The sequence below is a fragment of the Homarus americanus genome, unplaced genomic scaffold (assembly GCF_018991925.1).
Source record: "Homarus americanus isolate GMGI-L3 unplaced genomic scaffold, GMGI_Hamer_2.0 scaffold25483, whole genome shotgun sequence".
NCBI classification, from domain to species: domain Eukaryota; kingdom Metazoa; phylum Arthropoda; class Malacostraca; order Decapoda; family Nephropidae; genus Homarus; species Homarus americanus.
Window position 1 is genome coordinate 787,632 of NW_024726235.1, and position 22,650 is coordinate 810,281.

The 22,650-nt window shown below is 41.7% G+C and overlaps 1 protein-coding gene across 5 annotated transcripts in view; it reads right to left on the reverse strand.

Annotated features, from left to right (window-relative positions):
• LOC121865397 (nostrin-like) overlaps positions 1–22,440 on the reverse strand; it is a 94,237-nt gene extending 71,797 nt beyond the window's left edge. For 3 of the 5 annotated variants that reach the window (XM_042364747.1, XM_042364751.1, XM_042364746.1), the window contains exon 1: positions 9,949–10,185. In XM_042364747.1, coding sequence (XP_042220681.1) covers positions 9,949–10,170 — 222 coding nt within the window. In that variant the 5' untranslated portion in view covers positions 10,171–10,185. Of the gene's footprint in view, positions 1–1,202; positions 1,897–9,948; positions 10,186–22,200 lie in introns of those variants that run through there. The other 2 variants (XM_042364750.1, XM_042364748.1) reach the window with 2 other exon arrangements.
• Positions 22,441–22,650: the final 210 nt, after the last annotated feature.

The window sequence follows — 22,650 nt, forward strand, 5'->3', positions numbered from 1 at the left end:
AGGGTGCAAATTGTGCAAGGCGACAGGAAAGGGTAAGGACAGAGAGGAAACACAAATGATTAGTCACAAACTCTTTATCAGGAAGCCGCGGAAGCCACCATACTGATTTCATGACGCTTCACCGGTTCCATGACAAAACCCCAACGGGGTTGTCATTTATCAACACTAACCTAACCTAAACATAAAAGTGTTTTATTTTATATATGAGACTGGGGTTTTGTCCGTTGGGGTTTTATCCGGTCACCCGCTTCACCACCCCCCTCCCTTAGGAAAAAACTCTTCTCTGTGAAAACCTCCAAGACAGTGTTTCAATGGCAATGTACAGCACCAAAAATGAAAACAAATGCAGGTCTAGTAGAATGTGCCACGCCCCTAGTGCTGCTTAGGTCACACCGAGGTAACAATACCCTAACAAGCTTCAACACCATCACTCTCAAATAGATCACAGTCTCTCTTTATAAATTGCAGTTACACAGAATACAATAATAATCAAGGTTCATTTTAGTTACTGCACAGAGGACGGGTAACAACAACAAAATATATCATTAAGTGTTGAATATAATGAAGAACCTGCTCGACTGTCAACAACAAAGAGGTATTAATACTGTAATCCCTCGGTCAACTGTGTCACGTAAAAGGTCACCGGTCTAGGAGAAGAGGTCATGTGACATCCTTAAGTTCACAGGAGGGTCATGGGGTCAGGTAACAGCCACAGAGAAGGTGATACAGACCCTTGTTCATTCTATTTTTCCTACTGTTAGTGTCGTGGTCAGTAGGTACAAGCTCCATCCTACCTTTTCCTACTACACTCAACGAGGTCCTTTAAACTTGTCCTAATTTTGACTTCCTTCATTCCTCACACATCCTAACTATCAACCCCTCCACCCCAACCCCCCACAGTCTTTCTACCAACTAACAATATAGAACTCTTTAATGTAAGGCATATTTCTACCTCTCACTGCACATGTAAAGTTAATTTTCTAAGCTATGATGCTATAAGGGAGTCTAGTTTAAATATAGCTCAAAGATCACAGGCCTGTAGCTACACTAGTCCACCACTGGAGGAGATGCACGGGAGTACTGTGTCTTTGGGCCGTTCATAATACCCCGTTCTCTCTCTCTCCTACATGGCAGAAACGTGAATTAACATCCCACGTTCTGCGACCTGTCACTCACTTTAACATGTGTAAGAATGTACCAACCTTGCTGAGTTCGTTCTCATCGTCAGAGTGGTCGCCGCTAGAGTGGATGCTCCACCTGGAGTACTGCTGCGACACCGCCTGGATCAGGGTCTGTAGGTGACCCGCCACAGCGCTCACCCTCGACTCTGATACTGCTGCTGCTTCTCCTTCAGTATCACCGTCATCCCTCACCCCCACTTTCTTCAATCGGCTTAGCATCTCACCAAGGTCTCTGTCACCATCCTATGTAATCAGTTTCCTTTGTAAGTTTCCGTCACCGGCTTACGATAACAGCCTACGTCACAGGAGTCTCCGTGACTATACCTCAGGTTCACCCCGCCAGCATACAACACACATCCAGTTGTTGTTTATTACATTTTAAGCCAAATTGGTACCAAATTATAAAATGTTATCAATATAGAGGAACGGGGATGAACAGTACAGATGGGTGGTGCAACACAGTGACTCAGCACCGCCCACACTGAATTACTTGACTCATTTCTTCCAAGTTCGGAGAAAGAGCAACAAATTTTAAGTCACCTACACTCTCTCGTTGTCTTTATCACGAACACAAATAAATCTCGCACCTGAGTTAAATACACTGCCGAACACTGAACCAAGAGATATTTTCGGTAATTTCACGTTAGTAATAAACCGAGGTCGACGAGGCAGTTCATGACTGACTGACTGGTTGTTAGGAGGGAGAGCGGAGACGTACTGGTGGTGTCGCCCGAGCAGTGAGGTTATAACTAGCTCGACTTCTGGTGGTAAAGGGGGGAGGGGGGGGGGTATCCTGTGCCTTCCTGTGTGGCACCATCACCCCCCTCACAGGTCTGTATACTTGGCTACACTGTTAACGATAGATAATGACTACACTCTAACACTCATTATACCGTAGAGCAAGTACTAAACCACTGCTACAATGATACATAACATCTATATAAATAATACAGTCAAATATAAATAGTTCTGAATTCTTATAACTGATGGTAAATGACTTACTCAGTGTTGCAGGCGGTGATGTAGCGGAAGGTCTGTACTCTGACAATACTCCGTACAACACTAAGAGAATTATGGTCCCACAATCATACAGTACTCACAATCACTCCAGAAACTCCTCCAGTAGGCCAGGGAGGTGACGGAGGAGGAGGAGGATGACAACGAGACACTCACCTGTAAACAAAAGATATAATTAAAACAAAAAATTGATTAAGTTCTACCAAGAGTTATATTAATTTAAATGATTCTTCCTCCCCCTACATCACTGTTTACATTCAAGCTCTCCCCAGAAAGTATATCTACACTCCAGCACACGCAAGCCAACGAGTCTGTATCAAGTCCAACTCATCCAAGTCTATGAACACTATAAGTCAATATGTAAATAGTTCTTAGGTGTTAATATTTTTTTTATATAAACTTAACTTGACATCGGATTAATATTTATTTTCTTTTGTAGTGTGTGTGTGTGTGTGTGTGTGTGAAGGAACTTGTCGTGGGTCTGCTAGTAGTAACTCAGTTGTGTTAGGCCCCGTTGGGTTATGGGAACACGTTAGTAAACAATGACCCAGTGCTTATATCCTCTCCAAACATCCTGTGGGTGTTACCCATCCACTATTTAAAACCCTCAGCAGTAACACCACTAATGAACGCCTCTCTACTAAGTACCAACAAAGCTCCATTAATACCCCTTGGTCAATCGGTTAAAATAAAAAAGTAAATCCAAACCTACAATATTGTGATTCTTCAATACGTTAAATAATTCTCTGATGCATTTCCCTAAAACTTAATATGTCGTATTAAGGTTGAAACTTGGTATTGGACATTCACGGCACAGTATTCAGAAAGAACCTCCTGTGGAAGAAATGAAATTCCGGGGAGGGAGAGTACCGCTCACCTTGCGTGGCATGTCCGGCCAAACACAACTATGTATAGACAAGTGCAGAATTAGATGACTGACCCCACCTCGTTCATGCCGACACGATCCTCACTAGAACCAATTATATTTATCACAACACGTGTGAATAACATACAGAACTTATGTACAGCAATAAAGAACGATAAAATATATATTACTGTAGATGCACAGAAAAAATAAAAGGTTGCACCATAACTTAAACAAAGACATATAATGAACACAAATACAGCTACCAAGAAGAATTATTAAGTAATGAACAGATGAACATAATACGGACTGTAAAAACACTGATATAAGCTTAGATAAACTGGCCACACGTAGTGCAAGTGTACCGACATAAAACACCAATAAACCCTATCATAATATATTCCAAGTAATTTATCAGTCAGGAAGTACATGTAAATCAGCGCAAGATAAGTGTTATATCAGTAAGTAGGGGAGGTCAGTATCAGGCCATCCTTAACACCACCTCCCATGACGAAAAATTTCATATTAAAGACCTGAAACGAATTACGAAACTCAAATAATACTTAAATTTTCCCTGATAATAACCACATTAAATCTGGCAATAATCTAAGCAATTGTAATCCACGTAACCAAACTTATCCTAAACAAATTAAACCAAATACCGCCTTATGATAGGGTACATAAGACCCTAATTCCTGATACCTGTGAGGAGTTTAAAAGCCACTGTCTGGGGGTAACTGAACGGGCGGACGAATGGATGCAGCAAGTAGTGTATGGATTCGTTCTGGGTGGGGTGTGCACGCGCGTGTTGTGTGGAAGGAGGGGAGGAGCGTGCGCCTGTATATGTGAAGGGGGAGGCACGTGCGTGTGTGTAGTATGTGGAGGGAGAGGGGTGGGTGTGTGTGTGTGTGTGTGTGTGTGTGTGTGTGTGTGTGTGTGTTACCTTGCACCTGTACATTCATACTATACACGACACCTAGAAAAGATTGACTTAGTTTATGTTTGAATGGATGACCAACATAAGTTAACTCAGCCACTTCCCAGTACCAAAACAGACCCGCCTGGTGCAAAGGAGTATTAAATTATGCCTATCCAGAGAAACATCCTGCCGATATAACCATCATAAGTAACGTTACCTGAAAATCTATACGTAGCAATTCAGCAAACAGTTACGGAACAATATTTACGTATAGAGATGAAAAACCAACGTGTATCTGGCCTCGAGCAATACCTTCACTACAGCACGTGTTGGAGGAGCTCGTGCTGGGGTCGTGACTAGTGATCAACAATAACGAGTGGGTTCCGTTCCCCCTGTTTGCTGATGAGGTTTCTAATGGTCCACCTCTGTTTACTCCGAACACAACACAGACTCTGAGCGGATCAACACATGCCGCTACTCCCCCCCCTCCCTCCCTTCCTCTCACTTCCCTGTGTGTGTGTGTGTGTGTGTGTATGTGTGTGTTTCATGTCTTGACTCTGCAACTGATTCGCCAAGACTGTTTGTTGGTTCCCTGTCTGTACTTCCATCATCACCATACAAATTAACCATACAAAGCTAAATAACATTCTTTAGGGTGAACAACACGCATATAGTGTTGTGTTGGTGTATCACGACGCTGGGGTTGGTGACCTGTCCCCTCCTGCAAGCACCACCACCATCACCGCCGGACACACACGGTGAAGTGCTCGAGCTGTCCGAGGTGTCTGAAGCTAACGCAGTCCTGGAAATACCTCAAAGCACCAGACATTCTTTTGTGTGTGTGTGTGTGTGTGTGTGTGTGTGTGTGTGTGTAATTGGGCAGCTGGGGTTTTTCACAGATTAATATCATAGTTTTTTATTCTAACAATATTTCATAATAATTATCATTATCAATACACCAATTTATCACTTCAGGAACTTTTCAAAACATAATATTTTTCTCCAAGTTTCAACATTACACGTGAGTCGTGAAAGCCAACAGAAAATAAATTTCCTATCATTTTTCTTTCATCTGCAATTTTCAGTATCACTATAAAGCCCCATGACAGGTGTCTCTTACTCACAGTAAACCGTGAATGACAGGAGTAATGATAAGATCGTGTCTCACTGTCAGATGAATATGTTGACCTGCAGGAGCCTTTGTGGGCACTCACCAGCTGTACCGCCTCAGGGGGTTAAACTCAGAAACGATAAACTCACCCAGAATTTGTCAATATAACACCAACAACGATCTGCCATGAATTGTCACAGTTACAAAGGAAGGTAAGACTAGGTGGTACTTAATTAATAAGCTTAAAATTGTCATATTCACAATACAGTTCCTATTATTATAACCTATTAAATTTTATCACCTGAAATGAACCGCAGCGTCAATAAAAAACTCCACACTTTCAACTCACGCTTGACCGAGTAACATTATTGACTGATGATCGTAACATTACGTGAGTATTACCTATGAGGACCCTGGCCTACTATTACAAACTGACAAATCAACAACTTGACACAGCTACACCAAACAAATAAAGTCGAATTTTAAAAACATAAACAGGACTAATAATCATGGATGTATTTCTACTGTATATTTGTGAAAGGTTAATAATTGTGTAACAGATTTCATTTCAGCCTTTCACTTGTAACGTTTACACTCACTTTTGTTCACGTTTCTTTATCTTTCAATGTTTCCTTTGTTTCATTTTACTTTTATTGTTCGATAAATAATTTCTAGGAGGATCAAACCAGTACTTGGTCATCCAGAAGAGCGTTAGGTGGATTAGTGATAACTTGTTGGTGTTTTGAGTCTTCGTTTACCAGTAAGGAGACTTCAGTGAGCAAGAAGTCAAAGCTCATTATCTACTGGAGTTAACAGTTAAAGCAACGAAATAACCTTCCCTCAACACAACATATCCTGGGTGTTACATGACCTACAGTTCGCTGGAGCATGTTTGGTCGCTAGAGCATGTTTAGTTCGTTGGAGCATATTTGGTCGGTTCGCTACTTAACGTCTTAGCGTCGTATCCTATGACTTAGATAACGTCCGTGTGTCAAACTCCCTATACAAGTGTGGTGTTACAGAGAGATCCGTTCCTACCGGTTTGTTACTATGTCAGAGCCCCAGCAGGCAACCCTCAACACTGGCTACAGCAGGACCACAACCCCCTTCAGGATATCTCCAATGAAGGGGATAATCAGTAACTATTAAGCGACCTTCCACAGTTCTCTGTAGTCGGCACAATATCATTTCGTTATAGTCACACCAACGGTGATTATCATTAAAAGCGATATCAACCGGCATGTCAACAAACACGATAAGAACGCCAGCACCGCAGCAGGTGTTAAAATCAGTAGGTGCGTCATCACCAGCTGGTATACACCGATAGCTGCTGTAGGGGTACTGCCTTCACGCCGTCTTGCACCACCATATCACACAGCAACTCTACAACTACATCTACGAAAACTTTGTCTAGAATAACTCTTATTTACAATACAACTTCTTCTAATGGAACTATTTACACAACTCCTGGCCCTTTGGTTCAGTTAAGCTAAAATACAAGGTCGGTCAGTCTCGCATTTAAGGATGAATCTAGTGAAGCCTGCAATATATTGTTGGTCAACTTTGGATACGGTCTGCGAAATATTGTTTTACTTCGTTTGGACGGAATAAGGGAGGGGTAGGTGGATGGATGGATGGATGGATGGATGGAATGGAATGGTGCAAATCAATATGGTCTCTTGCATACACAGTGGAGCACAAGAAGTAGTTAAATGTAGTATAGGCTATAACGGAGAACCTGATACCCAACCGGGCTACTGATGGTGCAATTTTGAGAGGCCCTGCAGTACTTTTTGGAGGGTGGCAGCAACCGGTCGTCAGAGAACTCCAAACCTGATAGACAGTTCATCACAACATCATGGTGTGGGATTCTCAGACAACATACTCTCTGTTGCCACCCTGGAGTATACGTGCGACCTTCCACACCCATCTCTAAATGTCATAAGGGAACGTCCTGCATCGGCACACAACTTACTTACTTTTTGCTGCCCTGCCCTGCCCCGCCCTCCACTCTCTCCAGCATCTACTTAACACACCACCGGCAACATGTAACAGAAAGAGGACAGTCAACCACCACCTGATATGAGCGAGGACGGTGCAGCTCTTGACCAGAAACAAGAGGGAAAAAGTCAGAATCGGAGGAGACAGTTAAATGAACCAGTTTTGGGGGGTAAAAAAAAAAGGAGGCGTCTTACTGTAGTGCGTGAGGGCTGAGGTATACACGAGGTAGTCTTTAATGTTACGGCAGAAGAAGAAAATCTGTGGGAGTAAACACGACGATTTTATAGGTCACGAAGGAGCATATTCTAGGACGTGAAATAAATCATAACAAAGATGTATATACTGTATATACCGTAAGTACAGTAAATATAAGAGGTGTACTAGATATACTTACCGGTGACGCTGTAAAGTGTATAGAGAAGTGTTTCAACATCTTTGATATAAGTGAAGCGCTTGTGGGGCCTCGCCTGTGTGTATCCAACTATCTCTACAACATACTAATTTGAAACAAACATTTTAAATTAAACCTTAAGCATTATAAAAAAAAGTCGATACGGTTAACTTAAATCTATATAAACCACAAAAATCCTCAACATTAAGAAATTTTTAATAACTTGAATATACAATACACCGAGGCGACTTCCCTCCCTGAATAACACACCAGCACAAAGGAACATTATTCATACGACCACAACTCTCGACCTTCCATTCCAAAAACGGCATACCAGAAACACAACAAGACGCCCTGATAAAAACTTGTACCGCTCAGCTACAACGGTAATTATTATTATTATATTAACAAGGGAAATATACAGTGCGGTACACGTTAGCCACAATGCCACAGATAAAAGACAATGATGAGTCTTTATTTTGTCTCTGGTTTTCAGGTGGTCACTACAGGAAGACACCGAGTGCTCTGCTGGTCAAGGTATATGTCCATTTTACTGTTGGTATTAGCCTATTATTTTTCTCCCTCCCTCAGCCTCATGTTAGGTAGCTTGTCCTGTAATATCAAGTTGATCGCCAAGGTCCAGAATTCCCCCTCGCCAGCTCTGCACAGAACTTAAAAAAAAAAAAAACGTTTGGTTTCTCCACGAATTAAGTTTCACCGATACTTACTCATCAGTTCGGGCAAATAATTTAATACAGAAATTCTTATATTAAATACATAATGCCATTGTTGAGTACAGGAGGCATAAAGAAGTGTACACAGTAGGTGGTGATACAGTGTGACTCCACGCCGCGCGCCAGGTGTCGGCCAGCACCCCCAGGTGAAAATACACAAATTGTTTGATTAGTCTCGCAACATTCCTGTAACGTCATGCTCGGCTGACCATCCACGCTGCTATGAGACTTGTAGCAGCGTGGATGATGATGAGCCGAGCATATGTGACCATAATCCAATCCAAGACATACAAAACAAATATTAACAAAACAGTAAAGCTAGACGGTATTAATAAGTTGCCTGAAGTTAAAGAGTGTGCTTTCCGCAGCCTAATGACTGTGAGTACACCACTTATGTCATTTCTGGTATAAACTGCGTAATTCACACACACACACACTTCAATCTGGCTCTCATTATTCCAATCAGTCTCACTCCACCTTATGTACTACCTCACTCTCACCTCACTATCTCACTTTCACACATTCTCCCTTACTCAGTTACACTCTCTTAACTCCCTTCCTCTCTATCACTCCCTGACCCACCAACACAACACCTCAACACGTCTTCAACCATACACTGACTCTACCAGTTCTCAGTATAACATGTCGTCGTCAGATTCTCAGAGACAAACAATCACTCACACTTCAGAAGACATAAACACAACTATATCCTGTAAACCATAACATGCTTTCACCGAGTAAATTTCTTAGTTAAACCATACATACGCCCGGTTGATTTACGTTTTCTTTGCACGCTATTAACCTAATTCGTTTTCTTATTAGATGTTAAACCTACACTTACCTCTTATAAACTTCAGAAAACCTGGGCATAAACAGCATGTACTATATATTTCTCAGAATGGTAAAATTATCGTTTCGGTCATCCACCTATTTGGAAGCAGTAATTTGCGATAGAAATGAAGGTCAGAATCGGTCAAAACTCATCAAAACCATCGGAAAAACATAATTTCAACCTAACCTACTGTAACCCACTCCTGAAGTTCGGTGAAGATTGGGTGTAAACAGTATGTGAAAAGCTCGAATTTACTGAACGCTAATCATTGTGAAGGTACGATAGGTAAACACAATAGCCCCTTGGTTTTCTCTAGCGTAGGGTTAAATACAAGCGCTCTATGGAAGATACGCATTTAAAAGGTAATGTTTGACGAGATGGTAAAGTTTTCTTACCGCGGGAAACATACCCAAAATACAGGAAGAGTGTTGTATTTGGGTTAACCAGTTTTGACGTGCGAAACGGGAGGAGGAAGACAGCCAAATACGACCTTGCCAAGAGCGTCATGGTTAGAGTGCAGGAATTGTTCTTTTCGCTTAAAGAAATTGCATTTTATTTAAGAAAAATAAAATAGGAAAAACTGTAGAATTTTAGGATATGTATGGTAGGTTAGTTGTCTTTATTTTATGAAGAAGTCAAGAGCAATGGGAACCTGAAATGACGCAAAATGCATTCTTCCTGCATTATTTGTATGGTTCACGAGGTATGAAAGGTTGCTGCTGGGGCCGGGTCAATCTCGTCAAGTATTATATTTAAAACTTACTAACCCGACTATACCCCGTCAGGTACACTCAGACTGACGCATCACTGACGACACGGACACTTAGCGCCGTCTGAGCCAGGCTTCACGATAATGGTAAACGCAGCACGTGTGTATCACCTGAAGGAGTTACTCACCTCTATGGCCATACGGAAATATCTGACGGTGCTCAGATACGACGCCTTGGATGCCGGGGATGTGCCAAGAATGGACGCTGGGGGCGTGCCTTGCATGAATGAGGAATTCGTTGGAGAGCTGCTAAGAAAGGATGGAGATCTCGGTGGAGACATACCCAGGAGGGAGGGCATGAGAGGTGGCGACGTGGACATGTCACTGTCCCCCGGTACACCTCCCCACATGGCCGCTCCTCGTGTACCGCCTGTCCTTAAATTACCAACTGTCTGCTGTCAACTCCTCTTTACCAGCTGCTTCCCAAGCGAGGCACCAAACAACTAGTGTCTTCACTATGCTCACATCACTGAAGCCTCGATCACACGCCTGCTAGTAATCACCATATGTAAGTTCAAAATTACATGTCAAATATAAATGTAATAATACATTAATGAATTGCCAAGTGTCAGATATATTTTTCAACCTTAGTTACATTCTAAAATTTATTATCTTACTTAAATATATAATTCCTGCAGTGGTTACCAGTAATCGTCACCATAGCCAGACCCAGACTGGTAGGCCACCACCTACCCCAACGACACCTACGCGGCCGATCACCTCTTTATCAATGCCATATCACCCGTTACAAATACTGGCCTTGAGTACGACAACGGTATTTCCCACCTGTTTTATATACCGGTATATATACTGTATATACCAAGTTATGGTTCAGATTTCCTAAGGCGAGATTGTTTATCAGAGTTAATACTCAAGTAAGCTCCTCCGGCGTGAATCATAAGTACCCGGTCATACTGCGTCCTCTTTCCCTTAATATAGTGGAGATAACGTAACAATATTGCTCCCTTTGTCATGAATTCATTAGCGGAAAGCGGCAACACGTTTATGTAACTAAACATCTAAAACAACACAGCACTTGTATGAGGCGAGCTGAAGGTATACAGTTCACTCAGGCGGTGCTTAAGACTCTCCCACTGTTAATATACCTCCTGCTTGATTATTCACTGGCCTGAGGAATGCTTGAAGGTATCTGTTTAGTCAGGCGGTGTTTAATCCACTTCACCGCCCATCCAGTGAAACACAAACCCAGATTACTACCAAAGATGTTATTTATCTTCTCAATAATCAGTTACGAAAACATTGATCATGCAAAGTCCTTCAGGTCATGAGTCAAAAGGTAAGTATTGGTCAATCACCCCGTTAGACTCACAAGTAAACAGAGATGATGTGGAAAGGTGAACAGGTGGAAGGGGGAGAGGGGGGAACAGCAAGCAACAGGTAAAATTGTGTGAACCATATTAGCATATTAGAATTACTGGGCAAAATTAGGAGTACTGTCTGTAGTATTTTGTATTTAAGTGCTTCTATTCCCTGGGATATTTATACCATATGAGAATTAATATTTATAACACCGCTAATGAGTGTTGTGTGAGCAATTGCAGAGGAGAAAAAGAAGTAACGATGAAAAGTTATATTTATGAAGTACAATATATTAAAAGGTGAAAAACAAGACCGCAAGAAAATAAACTGAATATCCACACAAAATATATATCTGTTTAAAAAAGACCAAAAAACACCAGAACACCAATAAAAATGATGAATGAGGAAACAAGGAAGGAGAATATCTTAGTCTGGGAAATAAATTTAATAATCGTGGAAATATTCAGGAGAAAATAAAAGAAGCAACGAAAGGGAAAAGGTTGTCGTAGAAGGCTAAATAAGATTCTCAACTCTCTCTCACCAGAACACCCAAACATCTCCCTCACATTCCTTAAGTGAGAGTTCTACCTCACAATACCCACTAGTCCTCACTCACATTATATAATATTTGTGAGAAAAACAAAACAGAACGACAACATTTTACTTACTTGGGTTGTATATATTGTTAAAAAAGTCATATTTTAAGAATTGTGGAGTAACTATATCTACTACCTGTGATAATGACAGATACCTGACCATTTTGAGCTAAATACAAACCAATATAATTAAACCAACTTGATGGATGTCCCAAACAGTATATCATATCAGCAGCGGCGGCAGCACTTTACACTTCTGGGTTAATATGAAAGCAAATTTACACAATATTTTCTTCACGCACTGATAACTACCTCAACTACCCAGTAAGTTTAGCAGTAATCAAGAACATCTGCCACGCGTCATTTCACAAACCACGCCATTCCATACCACTCAGGCTTCCCCGTCTCGTAAATTAACACTGAATTTATTATGAATTCATTATTTACGTCTCAATGGTCACTATTTATTACCCTCACTATCAATACTTGTGATCAAATCTATAATAATGAAACGATAATTACGAAAATACCAATACAGTGTCGATTAATTTATTTTTAATACATATCTTTAGTGATGAATACATTTATGGATACACCAGTGGCACATTGACACTTAGCGGTGTAGTTGAAGGCGGTGCTCAAGGGCGGGAGTAAAGTACATAATCTTGATCACCACACGGAGGTTCACATCACACCCAGATACCTCCTCTTCTGAGCAAAACAAAGAGTCCATCATAACTGGATATGTTCCGAAATTAAGACGGTCGTTATTTTACTTAAACTCCAGATAATAATAACAACTTTTACCCAATACCAGATGTTTAATGTGACAGTTGAGTTGAATCTGGTGTAGATGTGGCGGGCGAGAAGTGAGCGGGATTGTTGGTCACCGTTACGTCAACAGACAGCTGGAGTAAACATGGGTGGTTGTGACGGCCAAGCCTGCACCCTCCTGCTGCCCCAATGCTCAGGTTCACCAACTTGTCTTACGTCAAGTTCCTCGACCGTATTAGGCAGTGTGTCGTCTCTGTCACTCTTCACCCTGCTAGATGCTTTAACTTACATGATCATCAGTAATCTTCTATATCTGGAAAGGTGATGTTAGCTCAGATGGCATGAAACATCTACACTCTACAAACTGTCGCCTTAATTATTTTTACAACGTTAAATTCAACTACACAACATTATTTTCCCGAAGTGACATAAAATTACTGCCCCCCTCCCCCCTCTCAGGAATAGGAAGAGGATAAACTCTATACTTCCAAAAATAACTTTCACCTTCAGGTAATAAGTCCACGAGGCATGAAGATCAAAGAACATATGATCATGGAGGTGGTTTTCCAGGTCATCAACAGAGTACACTGACACCTTGCCCTCTCCTCCAGGACTGGTTCTCAAGAGCGCAGGCATGACTCCTTCAAGTATCCTTGACATTCCTGCCGAGCTGGTATCTCAGGAGAGAGGGAAGATACCTCTGGGTAACCTTGACCCTCCCGCGGTAGTGGCTCAGGATCTAGGAAAGATACTGCCAGGTAACACTGACCCATCTTTAGTACTGGGTCTCAAGAGCCAGGGAAGGTTGCCTGCCACATATAACTTTATTCCCTCTGTGATACTGGTTCTCGGGAACATATCTACAGGTAACATTGATCACTCTGTGGTGTCTCTCCAGGAGTCACGTAACTTTGACTTCTCTGACATCGTTTCCAAGGAGTGAGGGAAGGAGAGGTTCCTCTTACAAAAACATTTTCGATACATGAGGGGAATTCCTATCAGGTAGTATTGACAACCTTGACTGTGGGTGGGGAAAATGCTTCATCCACACTCTGGTAATGAGTCAAAAGAACTGTCACGTGTGATGGATATGAAAGTTCGAAATATCAACACATCATACGAACATAAGGAAGGAGAACAGGGCTGTACTAGAGAGAACAGTGGCCGTGAACACGTTCAGGTCTCTTAGCTATAAACTTGATGTTCTTTACACTGTACCACTGTGTCTCGAACTTGTCTTCGCTAAACAACAAGTTCCTACTAATTGGCTCAGCTATAGATAATATTTCAGTCTTCTGGCAGGATATTGATACCATACTAATCATGGCTGGCTTTGCTTACCTGTGAGTCACCAGTAAATTACACCACCCACGTTCCCCCTGACAAATACCCACTGAAATGTCGTTGATCAGATCATGAGAAGGTGGAAGAGGACGGGACCAGGAACGCTGCCCTGCGGGACACTTGACACCACCATTGTGGCGGTCGCCAGTGTTGCTTTCTGTCCTTCATGATGGCGGCCAAAGGCTCGCTGAACGTCTCCATGTTTAACTTTATCGAAAGCTTATGATTTCATTTTTTTTAATGTTGTTCCCAAACACTCCATATAATTCAATTGATGTCGCGAAATAGGGTAAAAATGCGACTAAGGGTGGAGCGGGGGACCCAGACCCAACAGAGAGGGCAGAACCAGACCAGAGATGGGATGACTGAATTACAGATAACAAGATTAAACCAAGGATAGAAGGACAGAACCACAGCCGAGAGAACTGACCCACAAAGGAAATAAGTAAAAGGGATGAGAAAAATAATACCAGCAAGACATGACAGAACTGAGCCAGAGGTGAGATGAGACTGAGGTGAGGGATCAGCAGAGTGTCAAACCACATCAACCGCAGGTAACCTCCACTCGTCCCGTCCCGCGTGTCAGGAGCGATCACCAGAGGACACGGTCAGGTGGTGGTGCCGGTGATGATGGACACTGAAGGTAAAACTTATGACTGCGACGATGCGGTTAATTGTCTTACACCACCGTTATGATGAGAGCTGGAGGTGATGATGAATTACAGTGACTTCAGCTGGGAATTTAGAGGCCTGGCATCAGTTATTAATACTGCATTTGATATAAAAAAAGTAATAAATACTCTCTAACAGTATTAATGGCAAATAAAAAAATCCCAGCACCAGAAAAAAAAAAGAATAATGAACAGCTACGAACAGCAAGAGCCGGAAATGTGTGACGAGGAATAAGCAGAAGTGCCGGACAAGAGATATATAAAGACTATTGCAACATTCTCACTTGTCGTAGAGTATAATAATAGTGGTAGTTGTGGTGATGATTACTTACAGTAGCATCATTAAAGTGTGTTCTGATATTATCCTTGAACACAACCCATCTGTCACTGAAGTTCCTGCCTGACGTGTAAGGTTCCGCTGTCACCCCTCACCCTGCACACCTTAAAATACACCAGTACATAAAAAATACAAAGCCCAGCAGTTAAGTTACAGCGGAATACAAAAGGCTATATACATCGTTAAGAAAGGCAAGTAGGAAATTTTTGATTGAACAATGATTTAACTCACAAACAAAGACTTTGAGTAGTTGTATCAGAAGGTCAAGCCACTCTCGCCTCCAGGTGTCAATGGCAAGCCGCACAAAGCAGCTGCCGACGCGTGAAGGTGATGCATCATTCACACGCATATGACAAGTATATATGCGAGAGGCTGAAGAAACTTAAGACTGTAGTTCATTACAAGGCGAACTGTGGGACGAAGAGCCTCATTACCTTCACTTCCATCATCCTCGCCTCGCTACCTAAGACATCAACATCATTATCACTCGATCATCATATTCATCATGCTCCCTGATTTATCACCCTCATTATCATCCACACACAACTTTACACTTTCATTATAAGACAGATAACCATAATTCTCTTTACGGTACCACCAGTGAGATAAAACAATTCAACACTGATGGACGTATCTATTGTAACTCACCGCCGTTAGTCGCCGGCCGCCACACACAGTCCGCTACGATAGAAAAAACAATCATTCTGACCCATACAAACAGATTATCGGACTGCCGGTTCTATAGCGACACACGCATCACCGTCACCATCAATCATCGAATGCACAAGATGATCTATGATGTTCTAACACTTAAGGTAAAAACAATAATTCAGGTAGACTGAGCGAGTTATTCACAGGATGGACTACAACCACTAAACGAATCTCCTGGACAATCAGTTATTAAAAACTAGTCACGGTGACACAGTCGTTTATTAATTTCACTTTTCACTTGACATTTACAAAGTTCTTGCTGCCCTGATTTCAATAAAGATCACTAAGTTTGAGCAATAAGCCAAGGACTAATATTATGAGTAAACAAAGTCCCATTGTTTAATTGACGCTAAGTCTGTACACATAGAGGAGTAAACAGGAATATGAACCACTGAAAGTAGCCAAATAAAACACAAAGTTCTCTGAAGATGGGGAAAATAGTGAGGTCTAAAGATATGAAAGAAAAACAAGATAATCGAAATTGAAAACAAAAGCTCCAGCCTCGGAGCGCCTCCCTGGCCATGAGCCTTCAAGGTTTGGCGTTGGGCCAAGGTCACTGTCAGGCGTGGCACACGCCACCCCTCGCCACGCCTCCTCCTACCACGCTGGTGTATACATGCAAAGTCCAGACACCTGTCACGTTATACGCCTTCCACGTGACACCTAGATATACTCACGAAACATACTCTACACACAACTGACCCACGTCTCTGTCTTACAACCTTACACCACCTGTCACGATATACGTCAGCAACACCATATTCCATGCAACAACCATTTTTTATGTCACACTTCAAAACAGTCATTGTGCACGATACAAAACCATCATGACAACGCCACAAAACGCACATCACTCACTCACTCACTCACAATGCCACACAGCTGTTGTAATAATACACCCTAGCAACGCACACCTGCAACACTACACATCTCTTAACAGCATCTACCAGCTTAAAACAAACACTACGTCACATAGATGCATCGCGGAGGTGTGTAGTAGCGGTCAGTGCCCTGGCAGGTTAACCTTCTTCATGGTCACTCCTGAGGCCTCTCCGTATATTATCTCGTGTCTCTGGCGTTTGGTTACTCGCACATTTTCTCTTTCTGTACGTACGCGCGCGCGCGTGTGTGTGTGTAAGCAAGTGGGATTATCCTCGCAGACAGCCAAAGATGGGAAACCTGTTGTAATAACGTATACGGTCTGGTGCGAGACTGCTAGCACAGGGTAAGATATCTGCACCACTGTTGTGAAACGAAGAGGTACAGTACTACGTGGTGGCTGTTGGAACCTCGGAGGAGCGGGACATGTATGGGGGACGAGTCACACTTGCCCTCCGGGTACAATGTATTCCACAAAGTTATGAGCCTCTTTAACTTGGCCTGACCACTGGTGCCCTGCGGAAACTGTGGACACAATTGGATGTGTCTGTGTGACCTGAAGATATATACGGGGCAAGTATTAAACTGATCTTGTGATCTAACACCTGTTACCCAAAATACGTCCTCTCTCTCTCTCTCTCTCTCTCTCTACTCAACCTACACCCCTTCTTCCTTTACTCAGACACACCTACACTCACATTAACTGAATATAAGAGCCTATCATTAATCAGTGTGTGGAGGTGTGTGAGGAAGGTCACGACGGGTCCTGGTGTGGATACAGCCCTCACTAAGCCTCCTCACACTCCCTCAACCACTCGCTTACATAGGGAGTAGCAGAGAAAGTGAGAGACGGAACGGGAGAAAAGATGATACAGGATTCATAATAGTAGAAGAGGAGTGGGAAAGGTTAAGGTGTGACGGAAGGGTTAAAGAGGGAAGGAAGGCTGTTGATTCATCAGACGTTTAGGAAAGTAGCTCGGACTGTTTACTCCGTACATCATCTTGTTGGCCTTAGTGCTAGGTGAAATGTGTGTAAGTCGCTTCTATTAAACAATTTTGAACTCCAACCTCGCTCTAGATATACTAAATATTTTGTACTTGTTACTAATTCGTCGTCTCAACCTCACGGCTACTGACGATCACAGGCCTCGACCTTGATGCTAATATAATAATTTCACCCAATGTTATCGGCTGATTTTTAAGAACTTGGTATTGCAAAACCTTCAGCTGACCTTAACGACAAAGGATATATTCAGTACTTGACGGCCCTTCACAATATAATTCTGGGTCATGATCTCATTGCAGCATCATTCACATATAATTATTTTCAAATTCCAACTCGCCACGCATCTACAGACATACACTTATCTGAATGGGAAAATTAGACTGGGTTGTACAGGCCTGGCGAGTTTTTTTGGGCAGTGTAAATAAAGAACACTGAATATTAAGTCCCGCTACACACAGAAGCAATGTGGCCGACACTACACTCGACCTCCTTCACTTTCCCAACCATATAGAGTGTACCCAACCACAGGTGGATCGACGAGGAGTAACCAAGGATTGAGCCAATAACTCTTAGAACCTGAGGCTAGTGATGTAGTTATCCACTCGACCACCGCACCCCATCTGAATTTATTACGTGAATTATCCCCCCACGTTTTCTGTCCCCAATCCAAAAATAATCTGAAAATATTACAACAATAATGCAAGAAGACAGTGACGAGGCTCCTGGCGTGTGTTTATGGGTGGGCGGATATTTTATTCTATCATGATAAGGCCTGAAGGTTGGCCACGGGGAACTACTATTTGTGTCAAGTGGAGATGTGGTTAAGGATAACGATGGACATATAACCTTATGGGATTAACGACACTGGTGGATATGACCCGAGGACACGAGTTGAAGTAAAAGGGTTATGCTTGTGCCCTGCGTCCACAAGTAACAAACGCCAAAGGCGAAAATCAACACCCGGAAATTCGAACAACAGTACGATATTCAGTGTGAAAAGCAAAGCCCTGAATATTGTTATAATCTATAATGATGGAGAGGCAGAATTTGGTACCTGCCAGAGACCTAGTAGGAAAAACTCGTAATACTCAATATTTTAAGTGTTTAAGTTTTGAACTCCTATTGACAGAGGAAAAATAAGAGGTAATATTTTTTGATTTTGTTGGTGAGGCTGACCGTGAGATGAACAGATTGCCACGACAACCACCACCTGCTTACTGAGAAGCGCGGCGCGTGGCGCTCGTTCCCCAACACTGCCCTCACGTCGAACTCACAACCTAACACTTCTCCCACGTGCTTACCAACATATCCACGCCATCACCTCTCACTCATCCTTGCTCTCACCTCTTCTTATACTCACCTACTTCCTCTCTCACATATATACGCCACTATCAGAGAAAATAAGCACATACAGTATTAATAAAACTTACACTGAAACCTTTATAAGATTCTACTGCTTAATACAGTCATGGTAGAAGATGTGATAAGATTGCTCTGTTGACAATCGTGGAAAAATCTGTATTCTAAATATTTTCCGCGACTGAAATTTTCCAAGACATTTATGAATAAAAAGTGAGAGGTTGACTTGTAAATGTTTAACGCTCAAGTGTTTGACCGGATAGATCATACCACAACCTTCAGATATCTAATGAAAATATAAAAACAATTATTAGCCCCCTCGGTTTCTGCTCTGCAATACTGATTAAACTGAGCTATATACAATAATAGTCCACAGCAATCAAGGAACAGGGGAGTGAGACGTGCTGTACAATCACCACACTAACCCCCTATACTTTAACTTTCACCTCAACGTGACCATAAAAACGCTCCAGCCGGTTTCTTGGTCCAACCAGTGATGATGATGCAACACCCGAAACATGAAACCTATATTGCCATTTCTCCTAATTTAGACGAGTTTCCAATGGATGAAGTTCTCCCTCTCAATTAGATATTTATCACCCAATTAAACCTAACATATATGAGAATCTAATAACAATATTTTAAATCTATATAATCGACATGTGGCTTAGTGAGGAGCGTTATCAAACAATATAATAAGCGTAGTTATCACACTATAAATGAGTATCGATTAGCGTACACATCCCGCTTCTCATATTGCGTTAATCATACTTGACGCATGAGTGAGTCAGTTGAAACAAGAAACTGTCCCGTCACTAGATGAAGGACTACGCCATCTTGGAGCATTTACTTCCACGAAAATTATTGAAGCCATTATGAAATACTGTCAACACGGGTACCGGTATATACAGTGAATTCTTTAAGACATGGGATTTACCTGTGTGCCGTTTGTTCGGGTTGTATAAAAAGATAAATGGTGATTCGGTCTGGACATACAGTGATAGACTACCGTAACAAATTGTGAACTAAGAGCTTCAATCAAATACGACATTTACCAGTACTTGTTAATCTCTTGCATGAAATGATATAATCGCGTCGTGACCATCCCTGACAGGTGCCTTCCCTACTCCAGAGAGCAGCGTCCTACCTCTTTTTGTCTGGGCTGGTACTCTGACCTTTTCAAATCCCAACTAACATTCACCCAACCACTGTTTTATACTCGTAAAAACCAGACTTCCATTTGAATACAAACTTCATTTATCATTACATTCTATAGACGAATATCACTTCATCAGAGGTAGAATTGGAGGCACAACAAAATACGCGGTGCCCAGATCGGCAATCGTGTCTGTGGGCGGCGTTAAATGTTATCTTTGTAATCTGTTCATTTGTTTATCTTTTTTAATTCCGTTGTTAGTGTGTGTAGAAATATTTGAGTTTTTTATTAGTAATTAATGATTAGATTTCATGATGTTACTGGGTATGGATAGTAAAAAGAGCCAAGATGATCAGGAAGGTAAAACGGCAATGTCTGCTGGCACTGGCGACAGAGCTACACCCCCAGAGCTAGCTTCACCGTTATGCACCACTCTGTTGTATCATCTCTCGTTACAGCCCGTGATCGATAATAATTCACCACCAATACGACAATCATGGTCACCCCAAGACAGCCAGTAAGTCCCCACATGATTATGAAGTGATGCCATTTTCCAACCAGACAATAACGTAAATTAATGTGTGTGTGTGTGTGTGTGTGTGTGTGTGTGTGTGTGTGTGTGAGTAGGTGCATTTACAGTATAAATGAATGCCTGGATCTGTACGTACCTGAATGTGAGGTGTTTATTGGTCACGAAAATAATTAATCTCGCTTCAAAGCAATATAAATTTTGATGAGTACCACCATACACGTTAATAATTCATGAACAATTTATCGGCCGACAAAAAAATTCTGTATATTTTCTCTTCGTTTAGACAGCAAACGAATATATTATGTTGGCATTAATTCTTTACACTATCATTATGAGCAAAATGAACACCAAAAACCACACCTCTAAGAAATTAACCTCCACTTCCCTGCAGGGTACCCAAGTCTCCTCTCATCTACACACACAGGCACGTGCTCATCCATACTGTGCTTCCATACATAACGCTTGTCTCACTTCTTCCACGATCACGCGTTGTCCTTCACCTAACGTAGCCTGCCAGTATTTACATTACCATCTTGGCACTCCGTTTTCACTGTTTAATAACTGTGTCATCAGCTCGATGATTCATGACTTGCAAATTATTTCGTGTCCCTGAATTCACTTCTCAAAACCCAAGAACTTCACTGTATCCTGATTCAAGAACTTGTCATTAATGCAGTTGATGACCAACACTAAAGACTCTGCCCTTACTACAGTACTTTAAAAACTCCATTTCTATTAGATAAGTTAAGAGACTAGTTTAACTCATCAAAATATTGCATACCCAGGTAATACTTTCATTTAGAGAGTAAACTAAACTATCACTTGCTCAGTCATTTTCCCCACACACCAACTTCACTTTGGAACATCCCTCCGAGCACTATTCTCTTGTTTAACTTTGATATCTGATAACACCAAGAAGTACAGAATCTTACTTTTCGAGAGACGGACATTTGTTAGTCATGTCCTTTAACTGATGTGTGTGTACTTATTAATACAAGTACATCTATACATGCAAATATACTTTGGAAAAAATAAATACCGTATACATTTTAGCCACTAAATACAAGCTTGTCTCCCTCCCGTCCATTTATCTCGTCTCCCATCATATACTCCTTCCATTGTACACATCCTCCTCTGATCAACAAAGTGCCCGGCAACCACCTGACATCCTCCCTCTACCCCACACCCGACCTTCCATTTAACGGGTGACTTAGTACCAATGACAAGTGGTTGGTTTGGTTGAATGAGGAAGGTAGGTAGGTAGGTGAATCAGTAGTGTGGCAGACCCATGAAGCCCCTTAGCCGCCAGGTGATCCGGGGCTCCAGCTTCTTGGGTAGAAAGCTCAAGCAGGTGAGTCAGTTCCTGTGATTCACTTGGACCTTCTTGGAAGATAGAGCCTAAGGGTGGACCGCGTCCCTTCCTGTCCGAATTCATGCCTCACCCACAGCCTTTTACATGATCTAGTATTTCTTATTCTTAAATACATCCTCTATAACTCTCTTAAATGGCCCTGCCACTATTCATTACTTAAATATAGAACTACTTCATTATCAAATTGAGAGGACTGAATATACTCAGGCAGGTATAATCAAAATGCGGCTTCTTGTTATTAACAGGTAAATTTGTGGAACAAATTTAAGGATAATTTTTACATACGTCTGTCTACCTACGACTAATCAAATGCCATAACTTACCTTTCTTTTTCTCATGGTTCTGTAAGAATTCTTCATGTGGATCTGTTTCATAGCGAAGTGTTGACAATGAGTTTTCTATCACAGTTCTGTAGAGGAAAAATGGCCTTCTCGCCAAAATTTACACTGGAACTAACATCACTAACCATCGGTGATGTAAATCCACTTTCAATCAGTAGCTTACAGTTAATATTGCGTCTTTGAAAGTAACATCCACACCCTACCATCCACAAGGACCCCAAGTAACTGGGAACTTTCTGAGGTTCGAGCTGCATCTCTGTTACCCACGAGGGGCTTGTTTTCACCTGTACGATATATTATCCTCACAGAAACCAAACGAGCAATTATTTGTTTAGAGAATATTATAACTAAGACACCATTTAATGATTTAAAATTCACATTAGATTTATTAAAAGGTAATAATGTAGTATTTTTAAGTCATAGTAATGTATG